Source organism: Myotis daubentonii, chromosome 1 (genome assembly GCF_963259705.1).
Source record: "Myotis daubentonii chromosome 1, mMyoDau2.1, whole genome shotgun sequence".
Classification (NCBI taxonomy): Eukaryota; Metazoa; Chordata; class Mammalia; order Chiroptera; family Vespertilionidae; genus Myotis; species Myotis daubentonii.
Window position 1 is genome coordinate 5,681,533 of NC_081840.1, and position 12,552 is coordinate 5,694,084.

At 55.0% G+C, this 12,552-nt stretch overlaps 1 protein-coding gene across 4 annotated transcripts in view; it reads left to right on the forward strand.

The window, feature by feature from the left end:
- The window catches only part of EVL (Enah/Vasp-like), a 119,850-nt gene that overhangs the window by 82,805 nt on the left and 24,493 nt on the right, over positions 1–12,552 (forward strand). For all 4 annotated transcript variants that reach the window (XM_059686215.1, XM_059686211.1, XM_059686218.1 and 1 more), the window contains exon 3: positions 2,438–2,615. In XM_059686215.1, the coding sequence (XP_059542198.1) occupies positions 2,438–2,615 (178 nt within the window). The remainder of the gene's footprint in view (positions 1–2,437; positions 2,616–12,552) is intronic.

Consider the following 12,552-nt stretch of genomic DNA (forward strand, 5'->3'; position numbering starts at 1 on the left):
GCTGTAGAGCAAGTTTTGTTTTCTCTTACCAGCACTACTTGCACCTCCTGGGTTGCCACAGTGGGTGTTAGTGTTGTGGAAATTGACTCCTGGGTGACCGGAGTGGTGGGTGTCCCCACTGTGTCCAGGTTGCCTCAGTCTCAGGGCACCACCACTGTGGCAGGTATGGGGGAGCCAGATTCTGGAGCAGCAGCACTGACTCCTGTACTAGTGGCCTTGTAGCCCCAGGCACCACTGTGCTGTTAGAGGCATCTCCATAACCACTGCTGCTGCTACTGTGTTCCCCAGCAGTGCGGGGAGAAGAGGGAGAGGAAGCTGGCTCCATGGGCACCACCCTGCTTCTGCCCTGCTTACATTGCTCTGGGCCATCGTGTGGGGGCCACCCCCCGACTCCTCCACTGCTACTGTGTTAGCTGGGCCTTGGCAGCTGCTGAACTACACCTGCAGTCACTGTCCCTGCCCCTCCTTCTGTCACGCATCCCCTGCAGGTTCCAGTGCGTCCACCCTCAGCTGTACTGATACGTGGATCTCTCAGGCATGTTTTTGTGCTGAGCAGAGGAATCTTTGTTGGATTATAGATATCTGACATGGAAATTTAAGGGGAGATACAAAGGGTTCTTCTCACTCCGCCATGATGCTGATGTGAGAAGAGTTTTTGGGAAGCATAAATTGATAGAGCCTTCGGAAAAATAGTTAGACATACGGTATCAACTCAGTACACACCTGCATCCACTAAAAGACATGTCTGAAAATACTCATAGTTTTATTAATAACCAACAGCTAGACACTGCACTAATGTCTGTGAACAGGACAATGGATTAGTTATTTATGGTATATCAAAGATGAAATATGCCCTGGCTGCTGTGCTCAGTGGTTAGAGCTCCTGAGCACCAAAGGGTCACATGGTTGATTCCCAATCAGGAAATACATCCAGGTTGTGGATTCTACCACCATTGGGGTGTGTATGTGAGGCAACCTATTGATGTTGCTCTCCCACATCAGTGTTTCTCTCTCTCTCTCTCTCTCTCTCTCTCTCTCCCTCTCCCTCTCCCTCTCCCTCTCCCTCTCCCTCTCCCCCCACCCCTTCCTCTCTCTCTAGCATCAATGAAAAACATATCCTTGTGTGAGGATTTTTTTTTAAAAGATGAAATGTTACTAATTGATGTTTCTCTTCCTCTTTCTAAAAGATAAGGTGAAATATTATGTACCAATAAATAAGAATTCGGATGTGAGGGCGATCTGGCTGCGACATCTGTCACCCCATTGATCGCCAGGGTTGATTCAGCTGATCTGGCTGGCTAGGCGGGTGTCCCCCTCCTCCCTCACCGATCCATGTGCGTCCCTCCCGAAGCTGCGCGCTCGGTCGAAGAGGACGACCTTTCCCCCCGAGGAGAGGACCGGTCTTCGGTCAAGGGTATACGAGTAGCTGCGCTCCCCTGCTAGAACCTCCAAACAAGCTCTCAAGAATTAAATACTTGTAAATGTAATAACATGGATGAATCTCATAGACATTATGTTGAGTGAAAGAAACAAGAGTTTATACCATAAGAATCCACGTCTATATAGTTCAAGAACAGGTGAAAGTAACTCATGTTGATAATGGTCAGAAACTTGGTCACCTAAGCAGAGGGATGAGGGATGCAGAATAATGGCTCCAGGCCTCCCACCCCTTCGTGAGCCCCTCAAGCTAAATAATTTTGTTACGTGTCTGAAGGAGAAAGGTTAGAGGTCAGGCGGGCCTGGTGTGGAATCCCCTGCCTGCCTGTAAGCTCCTGAATGTCTGGTTCTAGCTGCTCTTCTCTGTAGCTTTCCCTGGTGGGCCTGGCATGGAGCTGGCAGGCAGTTGATATTTCTTGATTAATAATAAAGATATTAATGCTCTACATTGGTTGGCACATTTTAACTTTCCAAGTGATCCTTTTAACTACGGTGCCCATTTATTAATGCAGTCCAAGTACTAGACTTTATGCAGAGGGCCCTGGAAGGCCTAAGTAGGAATTTGAAAAGACTCTTGCCCTTCGGATCTCCGAGTCTATAAGTCTGAATAAGCTATGCATCACAATGGGACCTCTGCAGTAATCCATTAGGGCAGTACAGCCAGGATTATCATCCCCCTTTTATAATTGGAGAAACTGAGCCCCAGAGAGGTGCAGTGACCACTTCGGGCGACACAGCTGGGAGGACCCAAGGAACCTGACTCCCAGCTCAGGGCTCTCCTCTGGAGGCTGTGACTGCACAGCATTACAGTTAACGGACGTGACCAGGGATCCTGTGGGAAAGCTGCCTGGGCATGCTCTCCCCTTCTTATGACCCCCCCCTCCAACCTTCCTGTCCTCTGGTAGCCCCTGGGGACACACTATCCTTGCCCCATAGCCGCTCCCTCCAGCTCACTTACCTTTTATTTATTTACATGTATTTGTCGCTCTTTTTCCTCCAGGTTGTGATCAATTATTCAATCGTGAAAGGGCTGAAGTACAATCAGGCGACACCAACCTTCCACCAGTGGCGAGACGCCCGCCAGGTCTATGGCTTGAACTTCGCCAGTAAGGAGGAGGCGACCACGTTCTCCAACGCCATGCTGTTCGCCCTCAACATCATGAATTCCCAGGAAGGAGGTAAGCGGCGCTCTGCCCAGCTGGGCTGCGCTGAGTTTCTCTCCTGTTCCCCGAGGCACCCACAGCTCTGGCTCTCGGGCGCCCTCCTTCCCGCCTGTGCTGAGCTGATGTTACGTGGCTCACAGGAACTGCCTGACTGTAGGCTTAAAGGGAGGTGAATGGTGTTGACATCTCTCACCGTTGGTGAGATACAGACCTGGGCCGATGTGTTCCTAGAGTATATGTCCAGGCCTGTCACGGTGGTCACCTGAGTCCAGGTTTCAGAGCCAAACTCGGCAGAGGTGGGAGGGAGCGAGCAGCCAGCTATTCTTTAATTCGGTTTCTTATGCCTAACAAACTCTTACTAAACATTGGCCAAGTGTAAGAACCTGGTAGGCAGAATACATAAGAAGCGAACAGATGAATCATAAGCTGCCAATTACGCTGTCCTGGTGTGAGCACAGGAAGGAAAACAAGTAACTGCCCATCTGGATTGCCGGGGAGGCTTCGACAGGGGAAGGCATTTGAAGGATGAGGAGGTCACAAGACAGAGGTGGGGCGGGCCTGGGGCAGAGGGAGCAGTACACACAGGGCACCTGGGCGTGAGAGCTCAGCGTGTGCTGGGAAGACCCTGCAGCATTCCCGAGGCCTGGGGTGCAGGTGGGGAAGGGGCTGGAAAGGAAACCAGAAGGCGGGGGGCTCGCAGGGAAAAGCCCCACAACCTGGAAGACTTGGGTGCACTTGGTACTTCTGCAGACAGTGGGTGGGAGGGGGTTGCTAGCAAAAGCTCCTAAGCAGGCAGTTAAAGCAACGAGCAAAAAATACATGCGGCTTGTATTGGAAATGTGCGGCGTTAGCTTAGAGTGAGGATGGAGGCTTCCCGGGTGTGGGTGACTCAGTGGCCACGAGCATGGTCCTGCACTTGGCTAGAGACCTTACGTTGCTGAAGCCTGGGACCCACGGCCGGGCATGAGCGCTGGTTCTGCTGAGGGGCTGGGACAATGACTTAGTCCTTCTGGGCTTCGCTTCCTCATCTGTAGAGTGGGGGTGCTACGGGTTATTTTTACATTTCACTGACCAGAATGTAAAACGTTTAGCAGACTGCCTGACACGTATCGACCCCCGTGTTAGTACTGTGGGTATTACTTCTGTCACTGCTGTTGCTGCTGCCAGAATCGGAGTGGGAAGTGGGGAGTTGTGGTACTTAGAACCTGGGCCAGCGAGCAGACATCTATTGTCCTGATATACTGCAGCTGTGCGACCCAGTTTAAGCCCTGGGGCAGTTTATTGTGTGGGTTTTGTTTTGTTTTGTAAATAAAGGGCATGTTTTGAGTATGCTTCCCGTAAGTCGGACAGAGAAGAGGTACTTACAGAGGCCTTTCCCGCCTTGAAGTGGCTCCAGTGTGTGGATTTTCTGCTGCGAACTTGGGGTGTGTGGTGGGACAGCTGCTCACCCCTGACGTGTGGAGGGATCAGAGCAGGGCCTGCGACATTGTAGGCACCAAAGGAACGAGTGCTCGTTAAACGCTGCCACCAGAGCGCCTTGGGCCTCGTGGTAAAAGGAGCTGAGTTTAAGGTTCTGCTCTGAACTGCCTCACCCGCCCCCGGATGTGAGTTCAGCTCTTTTTTAACTGTACATCTGGACACCTTGAGGGTCAAAACACAAGAAAAAGGTTTCCATTGAGTCAGACAACTAACTCTTTCAAAGCAGCTGCTTACATTAAATAAAAATCTAGTTACTTTATTAAGTTCACCCTAGATTAGAATCACAAGGAAATCAGTTAATCCACCTGTTATCGTTTTCACATAAGAAACCTGTGACCTCTTATGAGGAATAACTTGCTGGTGTCAGGCAGGAGCTCAGATTCAGAACCCAGACCTCCTCTGCCGGGGTGGGGGGGGTCTTTGTTGCGGGGCGGGGGGTCACAGTGTGAGTGGCCTGGTCTCACACTTGCGTCCTGAGTAGCGGGTGCCCGTCTGGGTCCATTGGCCGTGGCAGGTCTGCTTCTGCGTGCGGTGAGCGGCAGTGGAGGGGCCCCGCGCCCACTGAGAGCTGTGCGGGTCCTTCACCTGAGGCACAGCCTGTGGACAGTGCTTGCACAGGTCTGAGATGGGCAGCTGAGGTTTCACACGTGGCGCCAGGAATCTTTAACAACAGCAGTGTTGCCGGCTTTTGAACTTCATCGTGCATGCACTCCACGCAATTTCTTCCCCTCCACGCTGTGTCTCCGTGGTCGGTTCCTGTCTCTGCGGGAGGGGACTCCCTGGTGAGGCTGTGCCACACTGATCCAGCCTTCCAGCTCTTGGCAGTCCAGCGCAGGCAGCCTCTCCCCCACCAGCTGCCACGGAGGCCTGGCTGCCAGCTCACTGCCCTTCCCTCCCGGTGGGGGGCAGTGTGGAGTAGTGAAGAAAGCATTTGTTTGGGGGCAGCGAGAGCTTCTATTCAGCCTCTGCCCTGCCACCTGGGGCCAGGGATAATTAACCTACTTCCTCAGGGGTTGTGAGGATTAAACTTGCAATGTTTATAGAGCACTTGGCATACAGTGCCTGGCATGAGGGGCTGGGATGAGGACACCGTTCCTTCCCATCCACATCCAAAGAAGCAACATGGTGAGGCGGAAGCACGCACCTCGGAGCCTGGGTGTCATGGTGCTGAGGACGCCTCCTGCCTCCCGTGTCCCCTCTGCCCTCTGTGCCTCCCTTCTGATACCAGAGTGGGTTCCCCAAGGTGAAGGGCTCAGTCTCTCAGACTGCCCCGCCCCCACCCGCCTACTTCAGATGCCAGCAGGGACCCAGGCTGTCAGTCACCTGTGCTTCTGACCACCGCGCTGTAAATCGGAGGTTCCCACACACTGCACCACCACCCTCCCACCCCCACCGGGAGGGTTCAGTTTATTTACTAAAGCGTTTCACAGAGCTCAGGAAGACCTTTTACTCACTAGGTCACTGGTTTATTGTAAAGGCTGTAACGGGAACAGCCAGATGGGCGAGACGCGTGGGGCCAGGTGTGGGGGAGGGGCAAGAGCATCGTGCCTCTGGGTGCTCTGCTCCACTCCACACTCGGGGAAAATTCTGCTCTCCCACTCACAAGCAGTGTGACTCCGAGAAGTCCCTTCCTGTGGAAAGCAGATAGGGTCGGGCACTGAGGGTTGGAGGATTACCTGACACCATACCTGTGTGGGCACCTCATCGCTGTCGTGTCCAGCTGTTTCCTCCGGCTGCCCCACCCTGCCCGCGCTTTTTCCCAGGTCCAGTCCTTTGTTCCCAGGTCCAGTAGTCGTCTGTGACACTTTCCTTATCCGAACACTTCTCACCTGGTTATAGGCCGGCTCCATTGTCCAGGAGAGCAGGGCCACGCTGATGGGATCCAGCCACCTGCTGGGAGAGAATTTCTAAGAAAATCTTCGTCCTCAAAGCCCCTGCTGGGGGGGGCGGGGAGAGACAATAGGTGGGGCTGAGGAGTGGGGGCCAGGGAAGGAGCCTCGGGTGTCAGGAAACGAAGGCCATTGAAGGGCAGTAAGTTGGGCAGAGCCAGGGCCTGCACCTCAGGTTTCTCCCTCCCACCCAGGAGGCTCAGGTTTGACACGTCCACTCCTTCCTAAGAAAGAATTTTCCCTGGACCTGGGCTGCTGAGAGGCTGTAGGACAGTGGTTCTCAACCTTGGCTGCACATTAGAATCACCTGGGAATCTTTTTAAAATCCTGATTTCTGGGCCCCATCCTCCAGAAATTCTGTTTCTTTGTTATGGGGTGGGGCCACAACATTAGGAACAAAGAAACAGAATTTCCGGAGGATGGGGCCCAGAAATCAGGATTTTAAAAAGATTCCCAGGTGATTCTAATGTGCAGCCAAGGTTGAGAACCACTGCTGTAGGAGGAGCACTGCGGACAGAAAGCCAGAATTCAGGAGGCATGAGTTCTCACTAATGAAACCCAGGCAGACCCTCCCCGGGGGTGGAGCCACCTGCCCTTGCAGCTAAGCTTCCACGAGTTCTCGCCTCAGGAGCCAGGATACCCTTCAGCTCACGCTCTCACGGCCTCCCCTGCCTTACTGTCAGCTCAGGACAGAGGGGGGCAACCCCAGACTAAAACAGGGTTCTGTCTCAGCTCCCACTAAGATTACCCCAAGAAACTCTTCCCAGGTCAGAAGGGCCAACAGCCCCTAATCATCACAGTCACAGATACTTACTCCCAGGAGGTGGCGGGAGTGACAAGGGGAGCTGGCCACGCTTCATGTTGTGACAGCCTGAGCGTATCAGGGAGAGGGGAGAGAAAGCCCGAGAGCCCCCCACGGCATATAGTAGGCTGTCCGCTCAGACCACCGGGCCTGGGGGGACACGTCCAGTGGGCCCGTGGTACCCAGGGCTGAGGGGGAGGGGTGCTGGGGTATGTGTCCCAGCACCTGGACTTCTGAGGCAGGACTGGCCCCGAGACAGCAGCATGGAGTTCATTCATTCACAGGGTCAAAGCCGGGAACCACCGGCTGTTGCAGATAGGCTGTCTGACCTTGCGCAGGACTCTCTCCATGCCTCAGTTTCCTGTCTGTAAAACAACGTGGTGATGTTTCTCTCCAGTGAGGTCATGGTGTGCGCAAAGCGCAGGTTGATGGCGGGAGCTCTGAAGACGGGCTGACCAGGGCGGCCTGGGCCTGGAAATTAGGAGCTCAGGCCTCTGGTGTGCAGGCTCAGGGCGCCATGTGGGTTTCCTTCAGCGGCCTGAGCTGGGCCGCTGTTAAATATGGGAGCCTCCGGGTGCTGAGGCAGGTGTTGGGGGCGGGCAGGACTGGAGCAGAAAAGCAGAACCGTCAACGGCACCTTCGTTTCCAGTTTGGGATTGAAGGCAGTGAATTTCATTTGAGTGAGTTCTGAGGGTCCTCACCCTGACGCAGCTGGAGTAGTTCCGCTCTATTTTACCGATTGGGCTCTGGGCTCAGAGAAAAGAAAAAGGAGGAACACCTGGTAGCTTAGTGGACATGCACGTGGGTGGGTAAACACACAGTGAAGCACTTGTTTTCATCAGCCTCGGGATTTACCGGTACAGCCGTCCCTTAGTTGGTTTGCTTGTGGTAACATCGCTGCTGTATTTCAAGAGGTGACTGTCCTGAGACCGGGTGGTGTTTCCCACCTTTTCCTGGGTCCCTGTGCTAACCCCCGTCCAGGTCAGTGCGAGCGAGGGGAGGCCAGGCAGCCACTTCTGCACCCTGTTCCCCTCAGAGGGTCAGAGTCGGGCTGGATTCTGCTTCTCATAAACGTTTTATGAAGTTTTTCTCCTAAAGATGAAGACCGCCTGGGCTGTCTTACTCCCCTCAGACACAGGAAGGAGGCCAGGGCGGGCGCCTGGAAGCCCGAGGAGCTTCCCCTCCCCGGCCTCCGCTCCTGAGTGCCCTCTGCTGGCCGCTCCTGAGTGCCAGGCGGGCTGGGGCTGGCACAGTCTCTGCCCAGATGCACCGTGGGTCAGGCAGGCCCTCGCTCCGCTCCTGGCCAGGTCTCACAGGGCACTTAGCAGGATGCCCCCTACCACTGTCCCTCTCACCTCCCCCCACACCTCCAGGCCCCACCCCTGCTCTCAGAACCTGCTCCTCGGTGAAGCCTTTGCGTCACGTGACAGGACCCACTCCCCACACCCCATGGGGCTCCATCATGACAGTTAGCACCACGTGGCGTGTCCTCTTCTTCCGGCATTGAACCCAGTCAGGTCTCGGGTCCTCGGAACCACGCTCTGTCGAGCCTGGGAGCTCTTGCCACATCCACAGGCAGCACACCTCAGCCCCACACTCACATGCCTCCCCACAAAGAACGCTGACTGGCAGCCTCTCTCCCCTCTTCAGTCTGTCCTCCTGCTGGCCCTTCCAGGGTGACCTGTCTAACGAACAAGGTCACTCCCTCCAGGCCCTCTGCAGCCGGGCTCTGCTCCCTGCAGTTCTCCGCCCCCCCCCACCCCCCAGTTTTGTGCTGAACCACGCCCGACGGGGTCATGCTCCCCGCTCTGGGCACCCTGCCCGCTGCTGCCCACCTGCCCTCACTCTGCACACTGTGTCCCACTGGGTTGGACTCGTGGTTTGCTTCCTAGACTGTGAGCCCTCACGGGCAGGCGCCCTGAAGAAGGGCTGTCGCATCCTAGGTGTGTGGTGAGTGGGGGGCTCGCCATTTGCTCCCGCGTCCGTTTTGTGTGTTCACAAGCCTGGCGCTTCCTGCCATCACACCATCCGCTGAAGACCAAGGCGACATTCCTGAAGCAGCAGCACTCAAGCCTGAACCTGGGCGCAAGGTGAGGGGTGCTATCTGTGATTGAGGGACATGGCACATAGAATTGTCTCACACAGAAATCGCACCCGTCACCTTGGCCCAACTCGCACCACCCCTGACAACGGAGCGCGCCTGCCTAGCCAGCCCAGTGTCCACGGACCTGCAGTTGCTGTGGCCCCTAGGTGTGCGTACATCAGACATGAACTCAGACCTCGGTTCAAGTATAGCTTGTGCAGGGTGTGCCCTTGGACAAGTCACTTCTTCCAGAAACTCAATTTCTCCATCTGTGCAATGGGTTAGTCATACCTACCTCACAGGGTTGTTGTGAGGGTGGCAGGAGTTGATGCTTATGAAAGTTCCTAGTCAGCTGTAAATGACTGTAGCTACTTGAAGTTACTCTTTTCTTTTTTTCTTTTTAATATATTTTATTGATTTTTTACAGAAAGGAAGGGAGAGGGATAGAGAATTAGGAACATCAATCAGCTGCCTCCTGCACACTCCCTACTCCCCAGTAGGGATGTGCCCGCAACCAAGGTACATGCCCTTGACCAGAATCGAACCTGGGACCCTTGAGTCCGCAGGCTGACGCTCTATCCACTGAGCCAAACCGGTTAGGGCTACTCTTTTCTTTAATATTTGAAAAGTTAACCATACCAGCTCCTGGGGTGATGCCGCAGCCTGTGCTTTGGGACGCGGGGTGAGGAAAGCAGGGCTTGGCCTGAGCCTGCGGGGTTGAGGGTAGGTGGGGAGGACCAGATGGTAAGGAGGATTCTGGTGGAATAAGCAGATCTCGGTGGTTTGGGGGTCCCAGAAGAGGCTCTGCCTGACCCTTGGGGTCTCCCTCTGCACATGGGTGGGACTTTGTATCCCTCCTGGGGACTCCTACCTTCTGAACACCCTGCTGCCGCCATTATCTTCCTTTAAAGATGCTGGTGTGTGCGCTTCCCTCGCTCCTGGAGAAGTACCTCCTTCCACCAGCCCCGGAATTCTCTCCCTGGCACTAACAGAAGTCTTTGGGGCGTTTAGTTTTCCATAGGTCAGCCTGGGCACCACGCCCAGTCAGGTGGTGAGATAGCAAATGGTTCCCACGAAATGCTGTCTCGCCAGGCCTGCCTAATGAGCCTTGGGTTGGGCACAGTGAGCAGCTATGGGCAACACCGGTGACTGACAAAATGACACAAACTCAGGGAGCAGATGACAGGGTGCCGGTCCCATGCTCCAGGCCATGACATATAGCAGCTGTGACACCTTGAGCAGCCATTTCACCACCCCGAGCCTTAGTTTCCTCAGCTTTAAAATGAACCTACTAGCCACCTACAAAGCTGTGAGGCTGGGATGATCAAGTAGATGGGAACATGGCTTCTAAGCTGTCAGCACCATAAGAAAGCAGGCTGCTGCTGGAGCACCCAGTCTCGAGACACTTTCCTAGGCTCTCACCCTCTGCATGGCGAGTCGTGACCGGTGTGGAACAAAGTGGTGACGCCCCCAGGGCTAACTCCCACGCTCCTTAAGAAAAGGAGCAGGTCTTGCCCTGGTGAGTATGGCTCAGGTGGTTGGAGCAGCATCCCATGCACTGAAAAGTTGCTGGTTCGATTCCCGGTCAGGTTACATACCCAGCAGCCTGCCTTTCTTCTGTTTGGTGTGTGTGTGGCCTAAAGTGACCCCCAGTCTCCTGAGCCCTGGAAAGTCTTGTGTTGTAAAAACTCATGCAGATTTGATTTCTACTCTGTGAATATTTCACTGTTTTTGAACTATTGACCATTCAGTGTAGAAGGGCGGTCAGCATCCTCCCTGTTTCTCCACATACCCCCAGAGCACACCAAGCTGTTGGGGTGCCCACCCCTGAGTTGGAAGGGCCATTCCAGTTCAGGAGTAGAGTCAGGGAGTGTACGGGCCTCTAGCAGAGCAGGTGTGGCCAGCATCATTAACAGCATGTTCTTGGAGATCTGTTCTGGAAATACCTTCCCTCCATTGGAGTAAAAATTGGGAATAAGTACTTGTTGAAGAAACAAATACATTTCATTAACAAACTCATAGGCTCATGGTATGAGAAAGGGCCCTGTGGTCATATCAGCCCAGACCCTCATCTTAGAGACGGAGAAACTGGCTCGGAACGTTGGACCCCGGCAGAATCGGGTTCAAACCCAGCCAGCCGCCTGGTTTCAGTGGCACTTGTCCCTCCTGACCCCTTTTGCACACACTGATGTTGAAATGTCATTACTCCCCTCCTGGGCATGCAGCTCCGCCAGGGTCTGAGCCCTGCTGGGTGGGCACTGCCCATCAGGGAGGGCAGGAGAGTCTGTGACCCCATCCAGCACAGCTTCTCTGGTGGGGACCCCATCCAGCACAGCTTCTCCGGTGGGGGACCCCATCCAGCACAGCTGCTCCGGTGGGGGACCCCATCCAGCACAGCTGCTCCGGTGGGGGACCCCATCCAGCACAGCTGCTCCGGTGGGGGACCCCATCCAGCACAGCTGCTCCGGTGGGGGACCCCATCCAGCACAGCTGCTCCGGTGGGGGACCCCATCCAGCACAGCTGCTCCGGTGGGGGACCCCATCCAGCACAGCTGCTCCGGTGGGGGACCCCATCCAGCACAGCTGCTCCGGTGGGGAGTGACGGAGAATTAACACAGGGATCTGCTGGGCCCCCGTCCCAGGTCTGGTTACAGCTTCACTTTCAGTTTCTCCAGCGCCTTCCTCCTGACATGTCCCTGTGCCGCTCCTGGAGGCCAAGTGGCCCATTGCTGGCAGGCGGGTCTCAAGTTGGATGTCTGACCACTGGGTACCGCACTGAGGCCTCTCCTTTGGGAGTTTTCACAACAGAACCCGTGGTAGAGGTGGCTCCCCAGAGACAGGGAGCTATTGGGACCGCATGGGGTTGAGGCTGCAGGCCCTGGTCCGGTTCCGGCTGTCACTTGCTAATTTTATGCAGGCAAGTTTTTCCTCTCTCTGGGCATCCATGGCCCAGTGGGGTAACGATAGCCACTCCTGGCCCCTTCGTGCGATGTGTTATGAGAACTTAATGGACAGCTTTTACTATGAAATGCTGACCACTCAGAACTACCGAGCAGGGAAAGAGACAGGGATTGTCGAGTTGCACTGTATCCACTCTAGGCTGAGCAGCGTGCCATTGATGCACACACCAAGACAAGTGGTTAATTTTCAGACATGAAACAGAGTTAGGTTCAGTAACCTGCCCAAGGTCACAGAGTAACTGACAGAGCCAGGACTCCATTTAGCTCTGAGTGGCTTCAGTCCACGTGCTCGGAACAGTGCCTGGAGCCTGGTGAGCAGTCAGTAGGCGGTGGGCGCTGCTGCTGCCAGCATCTGATGCCTCCTCTCCGGCACAGCCCAGGGGGGTGGAGGGGCGTGGATTAAGTCCCGGGGAGGGAAAGTGCCTCTCTGCTAAGGGTGTAGAGCCCACTAGAGTCAATATGCTAATTGTCTGGGGGAAGGATTTGGATAGGCAGGGCCCGTGTGAACCCTGAGTTGGGAGAGGAGCTGCCAGCCATCAGATGACCTTTCTAGGCAGGGAGTGGGGCTCCCCAAATTCCTTTAAAGTCCAGCTTTGTGCCTCGCAGACTCATTTGTGTTTTGCACAGTTGCATTTTAGTCCGGGGAGGTGAAGAGGGAGCCATCAGTATCCACGAGGGAAGACTGTAAGGGAGATGGTGCCTGGCCCCGGCAGGTCGCTAGTGGGGACACAGGGCTGAA